The following is a 24,833-nucleotide window of genomic DNA, read 5'->3' on the forward strand; positions in this document are numbered from 1 at the left end:
TTTTAGGAAAATGTTTCCTTCTTGGTTCCTAGTAGCATTAGAAGCAAAGGGTCTTTCGGGAGGTCTGGCAGTATGTTGGGACCCCAACTTGATTAGGGCAAAAGCATACAAATGCTTTGCTGGCATCCTCATATTGGCCTATATCAGAGGGACAGATTGCCCTATCAATATATTGAACACCTATGCTCCTTATAAGAATAGGTCCCCCTTCTGGGAATTTTTTTTTGTTTCTAAAATCCTTGATATAGAATATTTGATAATTGCAGGGGACTTAAATCTTACTCTAAGCTCTGAGGAGAGATGGGGAAATTGCAGGAGACATGATCCGCTAGCTAATCGCATAAAAAATGAATTCCTGCTCAGAAATCTTGTTGATATATTTCCATCGAAAATGCTACCGACTTGGGACAATGGAAGATCTGGGGAGGCGTATATTGCAAAAAGAATCGATCGTTTCATTGTACGGGGCAGCATTATTGATAAGCTGGGTATGCCACAGTCTTCCATTGGGCAGGCTTTCATTTCCGATCATAGACCTATATATCTCAGTTGGAAGCAAAGCGGATTCAGAAAAGGTTACTCTTTTAAATTCAATAGGGCATGCCTGGAGGATTCGGATTTCAACGAAGTCATCATCAAAACCTGGAACGAACTGTCTGCTAATGATAAGACCCCCCCTTTTTTGACTTTCAGGGATAAGCTATCAGCTATGAGGAAAGTGGTCAAAGACTGGCAATTTAAAAAAAGAAAGAGGGATAGAGCCTCTTATCAAGAAATTCAGATGGAGATTGACAGAATCTTAAAGGATCTTGATGCAAATTCCCTCTCTTTTAGCACAAGATGCCGAATCAAAGATTTGGAAAGGAAAAAACAGAACATCCTTAAGCAAGAGGAAGCCTTCTGGAAGCTCAAAAGCAGGGTAACCTCGCTGCAGGAAGGTGACAGGAATACTAAGTTTTTCCTTAAATTTGCAAATTCTAGGCGAGAGAAAAATACAATATGGAAAATAAGCGATGGTCAAGGGGGTTTTTTACCTCATAGCAAGACATATCTAAAGAAGCAGTAAGATATTTTAAAAAACAATACAGCAGAAAAGAAGGATGTAGCTTCCCGGACATCCTTTGGGGTATCGACCTATTTCCTAAAATGTTTGATGATGAAAAGAATGCAAGTCTTCTTCAGCCTATAACAGAGAATGAGCTCCTGGATGTCATAAGGGCTTTTAAAAAAGACAAATGTCCTGGCCCAGACAGCTGGACAATAGAATTTTTCTTTCACTTCTTTGATATTATCAAACAGGACTTGCTGAGGATGGTTGAGGCTTCCAGAATCTCAGGGAGCATTCATCAGATTACAACTTCAACTCAAATTGCTCTCATCCCAAAAAAAGTAGAGGCGGATTCATTTCAGGATTTCAGGCCAATTTCCTTATGCAACATCTCCTTTAAAATCATCACAAAGATCATTGCTGAAAGGATTAAAGGGACTTTAGCCACCTTTCTTACAAAGGACCAACATGCTTTTCTGAAGGGTAGGAATATCCTAGATGTCGTCGCCAATACTCAGGAATGTTTTTTCTCTATGCTCTCATATAACTCTGATGCCGCCATTCTTAAAATTGACTTGCAAACAACTTTCGACTGCTTAGACTGGGGCTTTGTAAGGTGCTTACTAGCGAAAATTGGCCTTAATTCGAGATCTATTAGCTGGATCATGGCATGCGTGGAAAGCGTGAATTATGCTGTCATTATCAATGGTATGCTTACTCCTTTTTTCCCGGTTGAAAGAGGACTTCGCCAGGGCTGCCCCCTCTCTCCTCTTCTATTCATCTTGGCTATGAATTCTCTAAGCCTTCACATTAACAAGGCGGTCTCAGAAGATAGATGCAAGCCCGTAAAGATCTATAAGAATAATTTCATCTCTCACAATCTCTTTGTTGATGATGTTTTAGTTTTTGCAATGCTTTGCAGAATGTCATGGATTTGCCTACAAGACATTTTATACAGATTCCAAAAAGCCACAGGTTTATATATTAATAAGGCAAAATCCACCCTTTTCCACAACGACCACAATTTGGAAACGGTGCTTTGGATCTCTGCCCTATTTGGAATCGAGTCGAGACCGATCTCAAATGGTTTTAAGTACTTGGGATTTCAATTGAAAGCAAATAATTACTCCAGAGCAGACTGGCAGTGGTTGACGGACAGATATTATAAAAATGTCTCGGCTTGGGAATTCAAGTGTTTATCCCTAGCAGGAAGAGTTATCTTAACGTAAGCTGTCTAACACAAATGGTTGTTTACTGGGCTCATATTCTTTACCTCCCTGCAAGTATCATCCTCAAAATGAATCAGATTTTGGCTAACTTTATTTGGGGTGGTAGATCTAATCAGCAAAAATATCACCTTGTTAAGCTGGAAATGCTCTCCTTGCCCAAGAATATGGGAGGATGGGGATTGCTGGACATGAGAACTTTTGGAAAAGCTCTCCTCTGCAAATCTCTGTGGAGAGGTGTTTTTGGGGAAGGCCCATGGAGCTCCACCATCAAAAAGAAATACATGAGAGGGCAGGTCATAGAATACTGGTACAGAAGAGGCAGGATTGGAGCCAAATATGGCTCGGCAATTTGGCTCAGTTTTCGCAAGATTGAGAATTATTTCTTAAAGCATCTAAAGTGGAGTTTACAATCTGGCAACAGTATCCTTATAGGTATAGATCCTATTATGGGTGGTCGGCAAGGCATAGCTATGCCACGGGAGCTCATTATGTTTTTCCACAAATTTGGTTTTTTTACCTGGGACAAGCTCATATTTGAGTGGCACGGTCCAATCCCTATCTGGAAAGAATCCTCTGAGTTTGGCATGCCTGCGTCTTTGGCTGATCTGTGGTTTTAATTTAAGGCGTCGCTGTCTGCATATGGCTTTCACCGTTCCTCCACAGCTGACTATCTGTCATGGGCTATTCCAAATACCTGCTTGCCAATCCAAGTGAAAGATATTTACAAGGATATGATTGGTTCTAAGCATCCTTCCGCTGGCTCGATTTTTCCTCTGCTGTTATGGAAGTCAGGGTGCCCTCCAAAGCTTATTTTGTTCTCATGGTTGGTGTTTCAGAATAAAAACTTGACATGGGACAATTTGAAGAAAAGGAGTTGGCATGGCCTGAGTAGATGTGCTATGTGCGAATCTCATGAAGAATCCAATCTCCATATGTTTTTTAAATGTAAATCCTCGCTGCAAGTTTGGAAAGCTTTGGCAATCATATATGGTTTCCCCCTCACCGATTTCGATTCATCTCAAGAAGCGGATTTTTGGTGGAGTGGACAAAAGGATCAATGGAGGTCTATGGTTATTCTTGTCCCCTGGTTTTTGTGGAAATGGAGGAACCACAAAATCTTCGAAGACTCAAAGATGCCCCTGCTGTCAATTGTTCAACAGATAATAACATCCTTTGAAGTTGTGCCTTCGAATCAACCCAAAATGAAAAAAACATCAGTAAGTCGCATAGCTGCATCGACAAATGTCCTCCATGTGCATTTTTTGATGGTGCTGAGCAACAGGGTATTTGTGGCTGCGGGGTACTCATCATCATGGATTTAGACCTTAAATTCAATATTTCTTGGAACGGGGGTAAAGGCACAAACAATTTTGCCGAGGCGAGGGCCCTTGCAGGCCTTCTTGCATTTTGTTCCTTCTGTTATATTCAGGGTATCTCTATTTTTGTGACTCCAAATTTGTAATTGATCATGTTCTGGGGTCATGCCACAACAGAAGCCCTCACCTGGCGGGCTGGATGGCTCGGATTATATATTTTTGGGGTCTCATAAAAGATAAATCCATTCAGCACATCTGTCACTCTCAGAATCAGCAAGCGGACAACCTGTCGAAACAGGGTCTGCTTCTTGATGCAGGTACATGGTCCTTGAGGATTGAAGATGGTGAGAATTCCTGCTACATTCAGGATTTCTCCATTCCCAGCTTATGATCCCTCCTATGATGTTTCTTTTCTTTGGCTTTATTTCTTTCATCTGTATTGCTGTTTACCTTTTTGACAGGTTGAGGACAATGGCCTGTGATCTAGTATCATATATGCTAATGACCTGTGATGCATATAGAATATGACTTATGATGTATCCATCTTTGATTTTTGTCTATATCTGTTATTATGTTTCTGCTTTGACGTTTTTCCCTCCCTCGTGGGGGAATCGTCTTTTCTTGCTATGTTTTTTACATCAGTCCTAGTGTTAAAGATCAAGACCTATCAGCTCTTTAGCTGTCATTTGTAAAATCTGGACTTTTATATTATCTCAATATGATATGTTCAGCGTTTTCTTTCTGAAAAAGCATATGTACAATTATGATGATAATGCGCTTATCTCATAAATGCTTTGTTCGAGGAATGCTCTCCAAATTAATTCTTTGGTTCGATCGGTTTGGGCAAGTGACCTTTAACTAAGTCTATGAAACATATTCGAATTGATAAAAAAATTTAAAATATATTTAAATATTATTGATTATAGACATATTTTTAGATTTTGTATTTATAAAATTAATTAATTATTATATATTTATCAAGTAGAAAATAAAAATTTTAATTTTAAAAATTAAAAATAAATTTTAATTTTTCAAAATATTCATTTTCATATTCAATTGTAAAAAGATAAAAATGATTGAATTTAGGCTTTTGTGATCCATATCAAATTTAGTGAGAAGAGTTTTCAGTGAAAATTATATCATAATTTATTTATCTATGCATTTCGAACCAACGAGTGTGGCTCATCGTCAAGACAAGTTGAAGAACCAGATCAAAGTTGCATGTTAAATAGAGAGAGTAGATCATCCAATGGTTAAATTTGAATAGGAAACAGCTATATTTAACAAGGCAACTCGACTGGACCAACCGCTATATTTCAATGGCAACTAGACTAGACCAAGGGATAAGGACATGGACAATTAAATAATAATAATAATAAAATAAGAAAATTAGATAATTAATTAATATGTAAATTAGTTTTGTTTTATTTATTACCATAGTTGAATAAAGGTAAGGTTTGTATCTAGGTATGAATCAATTAGCTATTTACAGACATTTTTTTATATTAAAACTATATAAATAAATATATAGTTAATTAATTTAAAAAGTGTTTTTGTTATATTTAATACCATAAAAAGTAATTATTTGTATTTAATTACTAAGATCAATAACTTATAATAAGATCTATTTATTAATATTAAAATTATGTGATTACCAACTTATAACATTAAAATTATATGAAATAATAAAAAGAAAAATTGATCCAAGTTTATTAAATGTATAACCTATTAAGATAATTTAATAATTGTCCTCATATTAACTTTAAGTAATCTATTAGTATTGAGTATGTAGCAAATTATTCTGATTAAAACTACTTGAAAGTTAAACCAAAATCGTTGAAGAACTAATGAGAACGAAAATGGTTTTTTTCTAATTGGTTAGTTAATTCTTTTATTAATTTTATTTAATTATATCTAAAGGGTTGGTAAGATAAATAATTTACATCAATGATTAAGAACGGAAAATTATTATTTATTTGTTTATACAATTATGTTAATTAAAAGGATTCTTATTACCTATTCAAACATTTTGTTCTAATTTTTCAATCTAAAAGAAGTGAAAGAGAACTAGTAAAATTAAAATAAAATACTAAAAATTGAACAAAAACAAAGAGACTACGCAGAAAAAGGATCGAGAAGACGAGGGGGAAAAACAAAGAAGACCAAAGGGACAAGAACAACACAAGGGGGGAAGCTACTAGAAAGAAAGGGCAGGGATTCAATAGTGGTTAATTTTCCAGCTGTCATCCCTATTGAAATTCCTAGGCCTGTTTTCAATTTCTATGGCCTTGCTAAACTTCTGGTGATGAAAATGAGCAATCTTGGCAATGACCCGGGCCTCCTCATTGCATATGTGATGTTTAGTATTTTCCGCATGGTCTGCCAAGGTGGATGACCAGGTCCTCCCATGTTTAATGTCAGCTGAATGCTCATGAATCCTTTGATTAATAAAGCACCCCGTCTCACCAATATAGGGGGTTTCACAAGAGCAAGGAATAACATAGACAACTTTCATGTCCTTGAGGTCAATAGGGTCTTTTATCGATCTAAAAAAGCTACGGATGATGTTAAGGGGTCTAAAGGTAGAAAAAAATTTATGCCTTCTAAAATCCTCGCAATAAAAATTAATTTTATTTTTCAAAATATTTATTTTAATATTTAATTTTTTAAAAAATTATTTATTTTTTATTTTTTTCAAAATAAGCATTTTAATATTCCATTGTTTTTTTTTAATAGAAACTTTATAACTAATTGAAATCATTCGACTGCAAAGTGAAAAATAATGATGAGTATCTGAAAGTTCAGCGTGGAACGTCTCCAACGTTACAAAGGCTTTTCATTAACTATTGCCCATCACATGCTTGCCATTATCGAAAATGGTGTATTCATTTGTCAAATTGAATTTAAGTGTCTATTATGTAGAAGTTGAAAACTTTTGATCACTGTAATTTTCAGCTTTATGTCGAAAGTGTCATTGACTTTCACAAAAAGATCTTGTGATCATCATGGATTGCTCGACTCCAAAAAGGAAAGGGATTTCCCAACGAATTCTGCAATTGTCATTGCACACGGGACCTCTCTCATGATCTACGACGTCTGGGATTCAAAAGAAAAATATTTACCCTTTAGTCACAAGATATCACAACTTTTTCCACCTCCCCCCATGATCTAGCTCGTCTTCCGCTCAAAAGAAAAATCCCCCCCTTTAACTCGTCTGGGCGACCGCAATTTTCTTTTAGCAGTAACACATCCACATCTCAGTTAATCATTCTAAGTTTTTTGTATTTGCAATTAGCTGTCGAGGTTATATAACTGTTAACCTGGCTTTGCATGTGCAGAGGATCCCCGCCACTCATAATGACTCTTTTTTAACAAGTAACCTTGAAAAAGTCAAAACATGATTGCATATATGTGGTTATAAAAGACATTCAATATCGCTCAATCATGTCGAGACACTGTCTAGGTTAGTCTCGGTTATTCATTTTTTTTTGGACTTGTCTCTCTAATCTCTGAAGAGGCAATACTTAGCGTCTTATTGTCCTTGCAATCTCAACAAAGTGCTCCACCATATAACTTTCTGTAAATTCTTTGTAATTGCTTTTCCTGGAAGTCAAGGAGGCTTAATATTGAAGGGACATGGCTAAGTCACCTGACACGGGGATTCGGGACACGTAGGATTCGGGATTCGTGGTATCAGATTCGGGACACGCTGACCCCCCGAAAACGTTAGGACACGTTATATATTATTTTATTAAATATATATATATATATATATATATATATATATATATATTAAAAATTAGATATTATCATATTTCTTACACAAATTTTAATTAATGATACAAATTTATTGATCTCAAACATAGATCTTCATCTATAGCTATTAGCATGCATAGTACATACAAAATTCAAATAAATGTTAGTGGTATTGGCCACATAAATGATAAATCTATTAAAAATTTAAATCATGATTCATAATTCATAACTGAAAGACAACTTACAACTACAAGATAGTAAGATAAACACACTGACAACTGTAGTTTTCTCATTAAGTCATCAAATCAAGATGTGTTACATAGGTAGTGTTGGTGCAATGCCAATGGCAAATAGAAATAGAAAATATAAAACAACTACAGGTATACAAGCCTCAAGGCATCAATGAGCATCAGAATCAGCATCACTGTCCCCATCATCATGGTCCCCACTGCTCTCCTCTGCATCCTCCTCCTCCCCTGTATCCATAGTCGCCTCTGCATCCGCTGGTATGGAGGTTGACCCCTCTAAGTCATCAAATCTAACAGGCTCTAGCACTGGATCATTGAGATCCATGTTGGCCAATGCCAACTCAATAGTGGTGTCCAGACCCATATCATCAGGAATAGTGTTACTTGGGAGCGGGAGCGAAAGCGGGGAGCGGGAGCGAAAACGGGAGGGGGAGCGACATATTCAGAAGCTCTTGGTTTGGTGGTCTTGATTAAATACGAGTTCCATACCCTAATACATGACAAAATTCAATGGAAACATTGCAATCCCCCAATCCTAAAATCCTGAAAAACTGATAAGTCTGCTGGATTTTGAATGAAATCTAAAATTCTACTTTCTCCATATGAAATCCAATGAGGCCAAAACCACTCTGAGACATCCTGAGTCATTTCATGGTAATGTTAAAAATTTAAGTAAAAAGATGAAAATGAAGGTTAAGGAGAATGTCACTTTTACTTTAAGAATTTAACATTACCATGAATAGCATATCAATACTAGGGCCTAGACTTGATCATGAAGCTGCCAAATGACTTGCAAAATGAGCCTGTCAACGAGCAAACACGCCCCTTTAACCTAGCAGCTGGAAACGAGTCCTGGAAACGAGTCCCAGAAACAGGACACGTCCCAAAAATCGCGACACGCTGTGCAAATTCGGGACACGTTATAGGACACGACGTGTCATAAAGAGACACGACGTGTCATGCAGTTTGGACACAAATCCGCAGAGAATCGTGTCGGATTCGCTGGATTCGCGATTCGACAGGACTTTTGGACGAATCCGGTATCCCGGGACATGGCCTTGTCTCATCATGGACAACCACACGATTGAGATTCTTTATACCTTGTCGCTGCAAACTGACAACGCAGGGGATGAGGTTGAGACAATCTCAATTGACAACACAGACGATGAGGTTGAGACAGTCTCCCGATGGGTCTCCCGCATATTGAAACGCTTGCCCCCTGAAAAGTCTAAAGCTTACTTGCCCCATGTGGTTTCTCTCGGCCCCAACTTGCCAAATATGAAACATTCAAAACCAAGCTCCTTGACATACTGACCGATAGAGCTGGCTTTCCTCCCTTCACAAAACCGGTTGAGGACATGACATATCAATGCACTAAGATACGACAATGGTATAAGTTCTTCCGGATTTGTCCCAACAATGACGAAGAACTTGGCTCGAGATGGCTTATTCCTTTTCGAATTCTTTAGGTGTGGTTTTTAATGAAAGTTTTAAGATTATGTCAAACAAGTTTCATTATTATAAGTATACATTTTTTTTTAACGTTCTTATGTTTTTTTTTAAAGAAGTTTTGGAGTTTAAGAATCTGATTGGATTGTAGATTTTTCAATATTTCGGAAATCTAATAGAAAGTAACGAAGTAGCCCAGTCAAACTCTATAAATGAAATTTCCAAAATATTTCAAAATATGCACTTAAGAGGAAGATGTGATGGTGAGGCAGTGTGAAATGGGCGGTCCTTTCTTAACATGTAAATAGTTGAAGTCTAATTCTTGGAACTATTTAGCTCTTTGTGTGCAACAAAAGATGTTGGATCTTGTTTTGATTTTTTTTATTTATTATATATAATCTTTTGTTTAAATGAAATAAGCTAGGTAAATAAACAGTTTTTGTTTTTCTTTTGTATATTTAGGAAGATCTTCACCCGAAATTGGGACTGTGATAAAGCAACTCGCTTCTTTTTTCATCAAAACCAGCTACCATTAGCAGTTTAGGAAGATATTACGAAGTTAAAAAATCAAACGACTATGTTTTCGGCTGTGCAGGCAGATATTATGAACCTAGAAAATCAAATACCCATGCTAGCACAGATCTTGATCTCAAGTTGATTTTACGACACGTTTGGCACACTCTCTCCCCTTTTCTGTACAAACGTGATAGGATGGAATCACATGTATTAGCCAGGGCCTCGTTGAGACGGGATTCACATCTTTTAGGGTTTTGGTATGAAAATTATCATCAGTTCTTCTGATTCCACTGGTCATATTGAACATAACTGTATGTGGAAGAGAAGGAGGTACATCGCGCTCCCTTCAGCGGTGGAACTCCGAAGAAAAGGAGTGAAGTTGGCTGCACACGTAGATCATCTCAACGAAATTCGTATGGATGACAGAAGCTACACATTTCACTTGCCCACGATTGAAGTGGACGAGATAACAAAAGCTGTCATGAGAAATTTGTTTCGTTGGCATTCGAGGCATTCGTTTGCAAACAAAACCGCTGATGTGATGAAGGAGTGGCCAGTGTCTCGAACGAAATGCAGGAAGGAATGGGGGAGGGCGAATATGAACCAATCAATTCCTCTATGGATGATGTCATAACATTCTACGCAAATTATGAATATATAATGATATGTGTTAGATCTAAAGGTAAAGTATTTGCCGAGGGCATGGCTTGCAATATCTCTTTTTGGGTCATAAGAAAAAAAGGAAAAGTATTTCCCGAGGGCATGGCTTGCAATATCTCTTTTTGGGTCATAAGAAAAAAACGGAAAAGTATTTCCCGAGGGCATGGCTGGCAATATCTTTTTTTTTTTCATAAGAAAAAAAAAACGCTTTCAATAAAAGAGAATACAAAAATAAGAGATCAATCTCACCTAAATCATCATTCACTCATGAATCTTGTTGGACATACCTAAAGTTTTGACAAAATTATACAAAATCTCTCCATTTATCTTCATAATATAGACCTATCTATAATAGCATATATATCATATTAATAAGTCCAACCAAAAAATGTTACATATGTTCCAACTTTCATCAAAATGATAAAGACATAAGGTTGTCACATAGCAATTTCATTAAAAAAAAAAAAATTGTCCCATAGGATATAAGCAAAAATAACCAAAATTTACATCTTAAAAGAAATCAATGTTGTTAGCATTTACCAAGGAATCCTCAACAAAAGTTGCAAATTAGAATTTCCCCGGATCTTTAGAAATGCCTCTCTTTGATAGAAGATCCACAACTTGATTTTGCTCCTTATAAATATGCCCAAAAGAAATATATTGGAAAGAACAAACCATATTATTATGAATGTGGCGCATCCATTTTGATAGGATAAGAGGATTAAACTGTGTATAATTCATTATCCACTCAATAATTCTTTTTGCATCACCATGAACATGTAGTGTCTCCAAGCCTGACCATTTTGTGCAAATGAGAATCCCCCATAAATCTATAATTTCTACTCTGCTATTTATACCACATCCGTCCTCCCACTAGAAATGATAATATCTACCTGATTCTAACACAATAATAGCACCACACCCACATTTCCTTTGAAGCCAAGCTCCATCAAAAAACTCTGTCGGAAGATCTTTTCAAATGTCCTTGTACCTTATCGCCCTCTTGTAGGAACTCTTATTTGCGAGCTTAATTTCTACATAATATGCCATCAATTTAATAATAACGTCCGTGATAATGGCCACTTCCTGATCAAACATGTATGAATTCCTACTGCGCCAAAAGGACTAGATAATGTAGAAAGGTAGGGTTCTATGTTCCTTTTGAGTTTTGAACTTGTTTTAGCATGCCTCCAAAGAAACACTGTCCCATGTAGCAACAATGTTTAATTGTCCAAAACCCCATCCCATACAACCATAGTGAAATGACATCTCCATAATAGGTGATTCATATCCTCCATTTGTTGGTTGTGGAGTCTGATTATCTTCATGATTGTTCAAAGGTTTTTTCTTTCAGTTGTGTTAGATCCTTGTTCCTAACGGTGCGGGAACACTAGCCGTTTAATCGGGGGCTCGAGGCTAGTGCCCCCGAAGCTAAAAATAGATGAAGTTTTGCCTTGTAAAATATTGTAATTTCGTAGTCATCTATGCCGTTCATTACGTGGATGATCTAATGGTAGAACTTATGTTAATTTAGGGTTTTTTGCCTTAGAAGCCAACACTCAGTTTATATGAGGGGATTGTATTGCGTCTATGTATTATGATTTTGAGCAAAAAAGATAGAGGAAATTGTGTGAGAGCGAAGAAGAAATTATAGAAGATGTGTTGTGGGTTGTATCTCTTCATTTTGATGGATAATATAAAAGGAAGGACTGATTGTTTCTCCATGGATGTAGCCCAAATTTGGTGAACCATGTATATCTGTCTCTCTCTTGTTTTATGCATTTCTGTATTTTTATTTCCATAATATTTTGTATATTTCATTGCTCCATTAATTAATTTTTAACAACTGGTATCAAAGTCGAATGTCTATTTGGATGATAAACTCATAGGAGAGAAAGGTTTCTAGTTCAAGTGGGAGAAATGACGAAAGATGGTAGGTTTAAGGTCAAGAAATTTAACAGCCAAAACTACCAGCTGTGGAAGATGTAGATGGAAGATTATCTGTATCAGAAAGATCTGTACTTACCATCGATTGAAAAATCAAAGAAGTCGAACACTATGATGGACCGATTATGGGATATTCTTAACATAAAGACATTAGGAACAATACAACTGTGTCCCGTGGCATCGATGGATGTTGAGATTTTCTGTTTAATCAAAATAGGAAAAATTTCAGCTGATGACAACAATAGGGATTCAGTTCCTAGATTAGCTCCAAGTTGTTGGGAGGGAGTTAATGCCTCCTATATTTGATGTGAGGGAATTAATGAGGCTGTTAGATTCTCTAGGCTATATAACAGGCAACCATTCATATGTTTGCTAAGAGAGTGTGAGAGTTTTGTGAGGCTTTCATGATGTAATCTCCTGATTTAATTAATAAATTCCTGATGCCTATGTTTGGTGGACGTAGCCCAGATTGGTTGGGTGAACCACGTTAAAAGCTGTGTCTTATGTGCTTGTTTATTTTTCTGTTGTGTGTTTTATTCGTTTGCTGTGCCTCTGAATTCCAACAATTGGTATCAGAGCATGTTGGAGGTGGTGCCTGGAGGAGCTGATCGAGGCGCTGCGCTGATCGATGACCGAGGTGCTGCGTTGATCAATGCTGGAGGTCCTGCGCTGTAATCTCTGTTGCGTGGAGCTTGATTGCGCTGTTTCGTGGAGCTGTATATTGCTGGAGTGGCTTGTGTCGTGAGACTAGAGCAGAGGTTCAAGCGTGCTGTTGCAGTAAAGGAGTGGCACCAAACCAGCGTGCTGTTGCGCTGAGGGAAAAACCTGCGTTGAAGTATTATGCGCGGAAGAGACCAGAAGGTGTGTTTTGCTGGCTGAGCTTGAAACAGAAGGTGCGTATTGTTGTTATGTGCTGAATTGCGTGGAGCCGTGGAGCCTGAACGGTATGAGGAGCTTGATTGGTATGTTGAACTGCATGGAGCTTGAATTATGCTGAGTAAAGGTATGTTCAGTAATCGCTGGTGCGCTGTTTATTACTGCTGGAGCCTGGTTTCGTTCACCTGTCATGTTAATATCAATCCTTTATGCAAATTTTTAGGGTTAGAAAACGAAACCATACTACAAACATCTACTGCAAAAACAATATGGTGGAATTAATATTTCAAAAGTTTTTACAACCTGGACCTGTTTAAAATTGCATCGGAGCATCCGCGGAAAACTGTAGAGGAATAGGTATCGTGCCCAGCCCTGCGTTTGAATTGGAAGACCGTCGTCGCTTGATTTCAAAGGACGCCGATCACTCACATCAATGATTTTATAATGAAGTCCTGTATCGTTGATTATGTTATTAACTTAATGACGGAGGATATGAAAACAATTTTGGGTGAACACGCATAGACAGGCCATCATATTTTTCCGTTTTTTGTGAGAATATTGAAAGAGTTTGTTAGGTAAACTTAAGTTGAGTTACTGCAAACAAGAATTTTTTTTTTTTGTGAAGTGCAAAAGGGCAGTTTTTTTTTTAAAGGCAGAAGTACAGAGGCATAGGCAGTTTTTTGTTGTGTAAAAACAAAGGCATAGGCAATTTTTTTTTTATTGCTGGTTGGTTTTGGAGATTACTATGTTTTTTTGCTGATATCATATGGCGAAAACTCAAAGTGCCCGTTTTGAAATTGAGAAATTTAATGGCAAGAATAATTTTGAGATCTGGAAGGTGAAGATGCACGATCTGCTGGTTCAACAAGGTGTGGCGAAAGCACTGTTGGGGAAAAACAAAAGGCCTCCTTCCATGACAGAGGATGAATGGGATGAGATGGACGATAGAGCTCTGGGCGCAATTCAGTTATGTCTGGCGGACGATGTTCTGTTCAACATTGTGTCAGAGAAAACCGTCGCAGGCTTGTGGTCGAAGCTTGAGAAGCTCTATATGACGAAATCTTTGACAAATCGAATTCTCCTGAAACAGCAGCTTTACAGTTTGCGGATGAAAGAAGGTACCTCAATTGTTGATCACCTGAATGTTTTTAATACCTTGTTGGTGCAATTAAACAGTCTAGATGTGAAATTTGATTCAGAGGATAAGGCAATAACTCTATTATGTTCTTTGCCTGAATCCTGGGATCACTTTGTTACTTCCATAAGTTTTAGTACATCATAAATTCTTGAGTTTGACGATGTTGTTGGAGCCTTGTTGGCTGAGGAGACGAGGAAGAGGTCGAATGCAGACACCTCTACATCAGAGGTAATGATGGCCAGAGGTCGCTCACGAGAGAGACACTCCGGGGGAAAGCATAGCGACTCTTGCTCAAAGTCCAAAGGAAAGAAGCCAAAGGTGAAGTGCTGGCATTGTGGCAAGGCTGGACATCTGAAAAAGGATTGCTGGAAGCGAAAGCAGGCTGCTAAAGAAGGCTCTTCGATAGAAAAGAAGGAAGCCAACACCACAGATACAGGTTCAGTATCTGGTTCAGGTATGAGTGATGAAGTATTGTCAGTTAATGTTTCAAAACATGATCAACATTGGTTGTTAGATTCCGGGGCATCTAACCACATGTGTATACATAGAGATTGGTTTAAAACATATAGATCAGTTGATGATGGTGTTGTGTACATGGGTAATGATGTAACATGTAATATTGTGGGAATTGGGAGCATACAACTGCAAATGTTTGATGGGACAACAAAAATATTAACTGATGTGAGGCATGTACCAGATTTAAGGAAAAATTTGATTTCATTAGAGAGCACTTGATTCAAATGGATATAAAACTGTAATTCAAGGTGGAGTTATGAAAATCTATAAAGGTATCTTACTAGTGATGAAGGCTGAGAAAGTAGGAAATCTATTTCAGTTAGAAGGTAGAACTGGGTCAGATCATGTGTCTGTGTCTGAACATGACAGTAGTTCCATTCACTTATGGCATCAAAAATTGGGGCATATGAGTGAAAGAGGATTGAAAATTTTGGCTGACCGAAAGTTACTTCCTAATCTAAGATCTGGAAAATTGGATTTCTGTAAACATTGTCTGTTTGGTAAACAAAGTAAACAAAAGTTTAAAACAGGCAAACATACTAGTAAAGGGATACTTGATTATATCCATTCAGATGTTTGGGGTCCAGCCCCTACAGCGTCATATGGTGGTTCGTCTTATTTTGTATCATTCATTGATGACTTTTCTCGGAAAGTTTGGGTCTTCATGTTGAAAAAGAAGTCTGATGTTTTTACAGTTTTCAAGCAATTTAGAGCATTGGTAGAAAACAGCACTGGTAGAACTATAAAATGTTTAAGAACTGACAATGGTGGTGAGTTTTCCTCCAAGGAGTTTGACAGCTATTGCAAGGATGCAGGGATCGAGAGACATAAGACCACGGTTTATACTCCTCAGCAGAATGGAGTTGCTGAACGCATGAACAAGACTCTTCTAGAGAGAGCAAGGTGTATGCTAAGTAACGCCGGGTTGCCGAAGGAGTTGTGGACGGAAGCGGTGGCAACAACTTGTTATGTGATAAACCGGTCTCCATCAATGGCTATAGACTGCAAGATTCCGCAAGAGGTATGGAAAGGACACCCTTGTGACTATTCTAAACTCAGAGTGTTTGGTTGTGATGCATATGCTCTAGTGCCTAAACATCAGCGAACTAAGTTAGATCCGAAGTCTAAAAGGTATATCTTTGTTGGGTATGGTGATGGAACAAAGGGATATAGATTGTGGGATCCTACTACCCGCAAAATCATCATCAACAGAGATGTAAAGTTTGATGAATCCTCTCTTGTACAATTAGATGTAGATAGAAGATTGAAACAGGATGATGTATCTGATTTCCAGCATATTCAGTTTGACAGCATTTCTAATGATAGTCATAACGACCATAGTTCAGATTCTAGTCATGAACAGGTTTCAGAATCAGATTATGAACAGGGTTCAGATGGAGGACATGAACAGGTCTCAGATGGCGATCATGAAGAAATTCCTACAGTTGATAGACAGCCAGTTGTGGAAGCACCAGAAACATTCTTAAGGAGATCTACAAGGATCAAACGTCGTCCGAGAAGGTATGATGATCATGTTACTTCAGTTGCTTTGATCGCTAATGATGATGAACCTTTGTGTTATCAGGAAGCTGTAGAAGGTTCAAATAGTGACAAATGGAAAGCAGCCATGAAGGAAGAAATGATGGCCTTAGGTAAGAATGGCACGTGGGATCTGGTTGAACTTCCCAAAGGCAGGAAAACTGTGGGATGCAAGTGGGTGTTCAAGCTGAAACGGGGTGTGAATGATACGGAAGACAGGTACAAAGCAAGACTGGTTGCAAAAGGGTTTTCTCAGAAAGCTGGCATAGATTTTCATGAGATATTTTCACCAGTGGTTAAAATTGTTTCAATTAGAATTGTGTTAGCATTAGTGGCTTTGTTTGATTTGGAGTTGCAGTAGTTAGATGTTAAGACTGCTTTTCTACATGGTGATTTAGATGAGGAAATATATATGGAACAACCGGAAGGGTTTGTTCAGCATCGCAATGCGAAATTTGTCTGCAGGCTCAAGAAGTCATTATATGGCCTGAAGCAGTCGCCTCGGCAGTGGTATAAGAAGTTTGATTCTTTCATGTTGAGTCAGAAATATGTAAGAAGTGAATATGATCATTGTGTGTATTTTAAGTAGTTAAATAATGGCATGTTCATTATCTTAGTGTTATATGTTGATGATATGCTTTTAGCAAGCAAAAGCATTGAAGAAATCAACAGGTTGAAGACTCAGATGGCAAGGACGTTTGATATGAAAGATCTAGGAGCAGCAAGACAGATTTTGGGCATGGAGATTTTCAGAGACAGGGGCAATGGTAAGCTGTGGCTATCACAACAGAAGTATGTTGAGAAAATACTTTTGAGGTTTGGTATGAATAATGTGAAGCCTGTGTCAGTCCCTTTAGCTTCCCATTTTAAGCTTTCTTCGAGTTTATGTCCTAATACAGATGAAGAAAAGGATTATATGTCTCGAATTCCTTATGCCAATGTAGTAGGATGTTTGATGTATGTGATGGTATGTACGCGACCAGATATTTCTCATGCAGTTGGGGTTGTCAGCAAGTACATGGCAAATCCGAGTAAAGAGCACTGGTCAACAGTAAAATGGGTGCTTCGGTACTTGAGAGGCACAAGTAGTTATTGTATTTCTTACAATAAGAGTAGTGAATTTGTTTGCGGATATGTTGATTCCGATTTTGCAGGTGATTTGGATAAGAGAAGGTCAACTTCAGGGTACGTCTTTACTCTTGCAAGTGGAGCTATAAGCTGGATGTCAAAGCTACAGAACATTGTTGCTTTATCCACTACTGAAGCAGAATACATTGCTGCTTCTCATGCTTGCAAAGAGGCGGTTTGGTTGAAAGGTTTGCTTGGTGAGTTTGGTAGGTTACAGGACAACATCAGGTTACTTTGTGATAGTCAAAGTGCAATACATTTGGCTAAGAATCCGGCCTATCATAGTAAATCAAAGCATATTCCAATCAAATATCATTTTGTAAGACAGGTTATCACTGAAAGGGGAGTTTCTCTTGAAAAGGTGCATACAAAGGAGAACTGTGCAGACATGTTCATGAAACCCGTTTTGTTGGAGAAGCTACGCTGGTGTTTGGCTTCTCTTGGCTTGCAGAAAAGGTAAAATAATAATAACAGGGCATCAGGCGAATTGTTGTCAAGGTGGAGATTGTTGAGATTTTCTGTTTAAGCAAAATAGGAAAAATCTCAGCTGATGACAACAATAGGGATTCAGTTCCTAGATTAGCTCCAGGTTCTTGGGAGGGAGTTAATGCCTCCTATATTTGATGTGAGGGAATTAATGAGGCTGTTAGATTCTCTAGGCTATATAACAGGCAACCATTCGGATGTTTGCTAAGAGAGTGTGAGAGTTTTGTGAGGCTTTCATGATGTAATCTCCTGATTTAATTAATAAATTCCTGATGCCTATGTTTGGTGGACGTAGCCCAGATTGGTTGGGTGAACCACGTTAAAAGCTGTGTCTTATGTGCTTGTTTATTTTTCTGCTGTGTGTTTTATTCGTTTGCTCTGCCTCTGAATTCCAACAATGGATTTCAAAATTTCAAAAGAAACAACAACAAAAGGTTTAATGATGACATTGGCCAAACTATATGAAAAACCCTTGGCCTCAAATAAGGTATTTCTTATGAAGCATCTATTTAATATGAATATGTCAGAAGGTGGATCTGTTGTTGATCATTTAAATGAATGTAACACGGTTACTAGTGAATTAAGTTATGTAGGGGTAAATTTTGATGATGAAGTTATAACTCTATTATTTCAGTGCTCATTGCCAAAAAGTTGGAATGCCTTAGTTATGGCTATTAGTAACTATGTCTCTTAATCTAGTACTTTAAAGTTTGATGATATTGTTCGTGTCATCCTTAGGAAATGTGACAAAAAAGCTCTGGTGAGACATCAAGTAATGCTTTGACTATAGAGACTAGGGGAAGAAAAATGGAAAGAGGAAGCAGCCAAGGAAATCACAGTAAGTCAAGAGCAGTTAGATTCAAATCCAGAGTAGGGATAGTGTGCTGGAAATACGGGAATAAATGACACATGAAGAAAGATTGCAAATCTCGGAAGGAAAAAAAAGGAGATGGAAAAAAGAGAACAATCATGGAGAAAATGTGACAGGTGATGTGTTGTAAAATTCTCTCATTATTTCATTAGAAAATATTATTAATGATTCATGGGTGGTAGATTCAGGGCCCTCATTCCATGCTACACCTGATAGGAAACATTTTCATGACTATGTTTAAGGAGATTTTAGACAAGTTCGTCTGGGTGATGATAAAACATATAAAATAGTTGGAATAGGTAAGGTTTTTATAAAAAAAAACAAAATGGAAACCAATGGATATTGAAGGAGGCAAAGCATGTTTCAGATTTGAAGAAAAATATAATTTCAAAAGCGAAGTTAGATGGTAAAGGTTATGTAACTACATTCACTAACAAAACCTAGAAGTTCACTAAAGGAGCCTTAATAATAGAAAAAGGAGAAAAGATTGGTACATTGTATTTATGCAATGGTATTTCTAATTTTGTTAATGTTTTAACCTCCATGGGAGAAGATACAACATTTTGGATTATAAGCTTATGCATGTGAGTGAGAAGGGGATGCAAATTCTTCACTCGAGAAATTTGTTGCCAAGTTTGAAGCATGTTGATTTGGATTTCTATGAGAATTGTGTTTATGGAAAGCAAAAGAGAGTAAAATTTATTAGAGTTGGGAAGGAAAATAAGAGAGATAAAATAGAGCTTGTGCATACAGATGTATGGGGACATTCTCAAGTATCATCTCTCGGTGGCTCTCGCTATTATGTTACTTTTGTTGATAATGCAACTAAGAAAACCTGCATTTATTGTATTCAAAATAAAAAAGCTTTGTATGAGAATGAGATAGAAAAGAATTTGAAGTGTCTGAAATCAGACAATGGAGGTGAATATTGCAGCAAAGAGTTTGATAACTACTATTCAGAACATGAAATTTGCATAGAGAAGATAGTTCAAGGAACACCATAGGAAAATTGTGTGTCAAAAAGGATGAACATGACAATCATGGAGCATGTAAGGTGTATGAGATTGCATGTAGTGTTTCCCTTACAATTTGGGGCAGATGTTGTGGACATTGCTATTTATCTAATAAACAAAGGACCTTCAAGTTCCTTGGATGGTGGTATTCCTGAAGAGGCATAGACAGGTAAAAAGTTAAACTACTCATTTTTAAAGACTTTCGGTAGTGAAGCTTTTGTCCATGTTAATAAAGAAAATAGAAGCTTGTGGAAAAGTCAAAGAAATGTACCTTTATTGGATATGGTGTTAATGATTTCGGTTATCGCTTATATGATTATGAAAATCACAAAATCATTAAGAGCAGAGATGTCATATTCAATGAAAAAGTCTTATATAAGAATCAAATGCAGGAAAATAAATAGGAAAAGGAAAACAAAGAATATATAGTGCTTGATGAGATAAAACAAAAAGTAAAGGTGCCTGAAAATCATAATGATCAATAGCCACAATAACAACATCAACCACAATAGCAAAAAATACTTGAAACACCTTAAATTGGTGTTAGAAGATCTATCAGGATAAGTAGACCCCTTTAACGATACTCTCATTCATTATATTATGTATTTTGATTGATTCTGGTCAACCAGAAAGATATGAAGAAGAAATGCAAGTAGAAACCAGGAAGAAGTGGGAGTAAGCCATGGAAGGAGAGATGGACTCCTTGGTGCATAACCAGACTTGTGTCTTAGTCAAGTTTCCTACAGGTAAAACAACATTGCAGAATAAATGGGTTTACAGGTTGAAGGAAGAATATGGAGGTAAACGAAGGTATACGGCTAGACTTGTGGTGAAGGGGTTTGCACAAAACAAGGTATATACTTTGATGATTTTTTTTTCTCCTGTTGTTAGAATGAATTCAATCAGAACCATTTGAAGTCTAGTGGCATCAACATATTTGCAATTTGAGCAGTTAGATGTAAAAGAAACCTTTCTCCACGGGGATAAATTAGTGTACGAGGTAAAAGGGAAGGATAAATTAGTGTGTAAATTGAAGAAGAGATTGTATGGCTTAAACCAGGATCCAAGGCGATGGTATCTAAAATTTGACAGGTTTATGTCTAAATAAGGTTATACTAGATGTCATTCTGATCACTGTGTTTATGTTAAAAATAAAAATGATGACAACTATACTATATTTTTATTGTATGTAGATGAAATGCTTGTTGCAGGGTCTAACATACAGGAAATAAATGTGCTCAAAGGAAAATTGGCAAATTCATTTGCAATGAATGCTTTGGGTATTAGAAAATAAATCCTTTTCATGAGAATAACTAGATACAGGAAAAATCACAATTTAACATTATCTTAGAGTGAGTACATAGAAAAAATGTTGGAAATATTTAATATGCAGAATGAAAAACGAGTTAGTGCACCTTTGGTTAGTCATTTAAAACTAAGTAAGGAGATGATTCCCAAGACTCTGAAAGAGATGGATTATATGTGTAAAGTTCCATATCCATCAGTAGTTGAAATCTTAATGTATGCAATGGTCTGCACAAGGCCTGATATTGCACATGCAGTGAGAGTTGTAAGCAGGTATATGAACAATCGAGGAAAGGAGAATTTGAGGGTAGTGAAGTGGATTCTTAGGTATTTGAGAGGTACCACAAATCAAACATTATTCTTTGGTGGTTCAAGCATTTCTTTATATGGATATGTTGATGCAATATGGCAGGTGATAGAGATAAGATGAGGAGCACCACAGGTATGTGTTTACTATAGGTGGAACAACTATTAGTTGGGTGTCAAAATTGTAAAACATTGTTGCACTTTCAACAATTGAAGTAGAGTATGTTGTTCCTACAGAGGCTAGTAAATAAATGATTTGGTTACAAAGGTTTATAGATGAATTGGGCAAGAAGTAGGAAATTGGCAAGCTATACAGTGACATCTAGAGTTCTATTCATCTTGCAAAGAACTCAACATTTCATTCGAAGACTAAAAATATATAGCTCAAGTACCAGTTCAAATGGTTGGTGTTGGAAGATGGAAAGTTGAAGATGGAAAATATGCACACTAGCCAACATCCCGCAGATTGTTACCAAAAGTGGTAACCAGGGAGAACTGAGATTCTTCTCAGTTTCAATCCGTCTTCAAGTATGACAGTGAAGATGAGAAACAATTAGGTCCAAGTGGAGTCATTGTACAACACGTGAAGCAATGATGAAGATTATATAGTCAGTCTCCAAGTGGGAGATTGTTGGGTATGGATCCTGATTATCTTCCTGATTGTTCAAAGGTTTTTTGTTTTAGCCATGTTGGATCCCTGTTCCTAACGGGGCGGCAATGAAACATATTTAATACTTGTCAAGGGCCATAGGGGTAGTTGCAATGAACTTTATGAGGCCCCCCACTAGTAGGAGTTTTGGGGCAACGCCCCTAAAGCTAAAAATAAGTGAAAAATTGCCTTGTAAAATATTGTAACTTCATAGTCAATTTGGGTCATTCACTAGGCGCATGATCCGATGGTAGACATTATGTTAATTTAGGTTTATTTGCCCTAGAAGACAACCCTCAGTTTATATGAGGGAATTGTATTGCGGTTGTGTATTATGATTATGAGTGAGAAAGATAAAGGAGAATGTGTGAGAGCAAAGAGGAAATTGCAATGGATTTATTGTAGGTTGTATCTCTTCATTTTGCTGGATAATATAAAAGGAAGGACTTGATGTTTCTTCGTGGATGTAGCCCAAATTGTGTAAACCATGTATATATGTGTCTCTATTGTTTTATGTGTTTATGTATTTGTGTTTCCATAATATTTTGTGTATTTCATTGCTCCATAAATTAATTTCTAACATTGATCCCCTCATACACATAAGACATATACTTGGACCAATGAAACCTCGATGTTGAGGGTTTCTCCAGGTGAGAACTCTATCATGCAACACCAACCAACATAAACATTTCATTTTTTGAGGTATCTCCCATTTCCACACAGATTGGAACCACAAATGTTGTTCAAAAGGCATCTCAACCATAGGAAGCCTATGATAGATTTCCTGGGCTATCGCTTGTCCATTCTTATGCGGCCCATGCCAGACCAACATATCCTCTTGTTTAGAGATAAAAATAACAACAACACACAAATAAGAAATATATTCTTTCCATTCAACAACGAGATTACCTTTTTCATGAAGAAAACAAAGAAGGGGAACCGATAATGTGTGGTTCCTGGTAAATCCCTTGAGAGCATCTAAACCAATCTCGACCTAAGTGCCATCTCCAACGTCCCATCAAATAAAACCAAGCAACCACTGAACGTTTTTCATCATGTTGCACCATATATAGTACAAACATGATTTCCTCTTTGCTCCATCCCTGATACATTTTGTCAAATGTTCCTTGCTTGTATACTTTTCTCTTCTAATTGGAGCCTAAATGCAGTTACCATCTAGTGCCATCCAATGATTTTTAATAATCAAAGGTCTATTAGGAGGAAACATGTGAAATATGCCCCATCCACAATTAGATATCGAACAAGAAATAACATTCCAACTAACTAAGTGTATCTTCCCCCTATGTTCATAACCAGACCATAAGACTTGGCCATTATAAAGTCAATCGTGTTTAAAATCTCCATCATAAACAAAAACAGATGCATTGAGAATATTGGAATGTTTTGTAGGAAAAACTTTATCAGTGTCATACGACCACCCATAGATAACCATCTATGTGTCCATCCAACTAGTTTCTTATCAAATCTATAAATAAGCCATTTCCAATCCTTAATGCCATACTTTTTGGGTTTTAATGAATGTAAGATATCTCAAAACAATGACAAATATCCTTGATCACGAAATCCTCATTGTCCCCAGAAATCAAAATAGCCTTTAATTTACTCAAACAAGCTTGAGGCCTCACCAAAATACTTAATAATATTGTGAATGTGCACCCATTCATCTAGGTTTGACTCGCCTCCAAATATCAAGTCATCCATAAAAATCAAATGAGTGATAGCAATATGCCTTGTCACATGCACACCCAAAATCAAACCCCTAATCCTCACATCCCCCATCTTACGGCTTAGGCAATCGGTGACAAGAAGAAATAGGAGAATGGTAGGGCACCACCTTATCGTAACCCCCTCAGAGCCTTGAAAAACTCTTGGGAATCCATTGATGATAATTTTTTTTTTGCAAAAATGATACATGCCATAATCCATCTGATATTTAAAGGGTCTATGCCGACCTTATGCAAAACCATCCTCAGAAACTCCCAATCCACACTATCATAGGCTTTAATGAAATCAAATTTAAGCATACAAGCCTTCATCTTCCGGACCTTCATGGAGTGTATACATTCTTGAGCAATAGCGATGGCATCTTGAATTTGTATACCTTCTAGAAACCCAAATTTCTCACGAGAAATGTGAAGAGACAATGTATTTTACAGCTTGGATGCAATTAATCTTGAAATCATCTTGTAAACTAGGTTGCACAGGGAAATTTGTTGGAAGTATGCAAAATTCATAGGATTCTCCTTATAAAGTTGTGCAATAAAAGTAGCATTAATAGCCCTAGAAATGTGGCCGAGAGTCCTAGACTCTTCAACAACCACTAATAGGCCTAGGATCATCAACTCCAAAAAATGGATGAATAACTCCACCCCCCAACCATCGAGCCCAGGGATTTTATCCTTCACACAGTCCTTCAAAATCATAGACATTTCGTCCCTCATAATCGGTTGACCTAGAAGAACGTTATCTACCTCAGAAAACATATTAGGCTTGTGTGAAATGAACTCCATCTGTGATGAAAAAACCTGTGTAGATTCTTTAAATTATTTACTGAAATTTTGAACTGAACTACAACATCTTCAATATCCGATTGTGCATTATAAAAGTGACCATATTCATATTGAATCTCAATAATGGCATTGGCTTTGTCTCCTTCTATTCGCATGCATATGAAATAATTTCATGTTTTTACCTCCAACAACTACCTTAATAGCCCGACTTTTCATATTCCATTTAGCCTCCTTAGCCAAGATAATTTTTCTTTTTTCCTCCTCCAGTGCCAAAATTTTGGACCTATATAGTACTGAAAAAAATAA

The 24,833-nt window shown here is 37.1% G+C and overlaps 1 protein-coding gene and 1 pseudogene across 1 annotated transcript; both read left to right on the forward strand.

Annotated features, from left to right (window-relative positions):
• Window positions 1-391: 391 nt before the first annotated feature.
• LOC149227029 (uncharacterized) lies at window positions 392-1,066 on the forward strand. The gene has a single exon (XM_089380379.1). The coding sequence runs from the start codon at window positions 392-394 to the stop codon at window positions 1,064-1,066; it is 675 nt and encodes a 224-aa protein (XP_089236505.1).
• A 7,599-nt stretch (window positions 1,067-8,665) lies between these two features.
• LOC149227030 (uncharacterized) overlaps window positions 8,666-24,833 on the forward strand; it is a 28,809-nt pseudogene continuing 12,641 nt past the window's right edge.

Source organism: Pinus tabuliformis, chromosome J (assembly GCF_031772625.1).
Source record: "Pinus tabuliformis cultivar Carrire ecotype Pingquan chromosome J, CPIR1, whole genome shotgun sequence".
NCBI classification, from domain to species: domain Eukaryota; kingdom Viridiplantae; phylum Streptophyta; class Pinopsida; order Pinales; family Pinaceae; genus Pinus; species Pinus tabuliformis.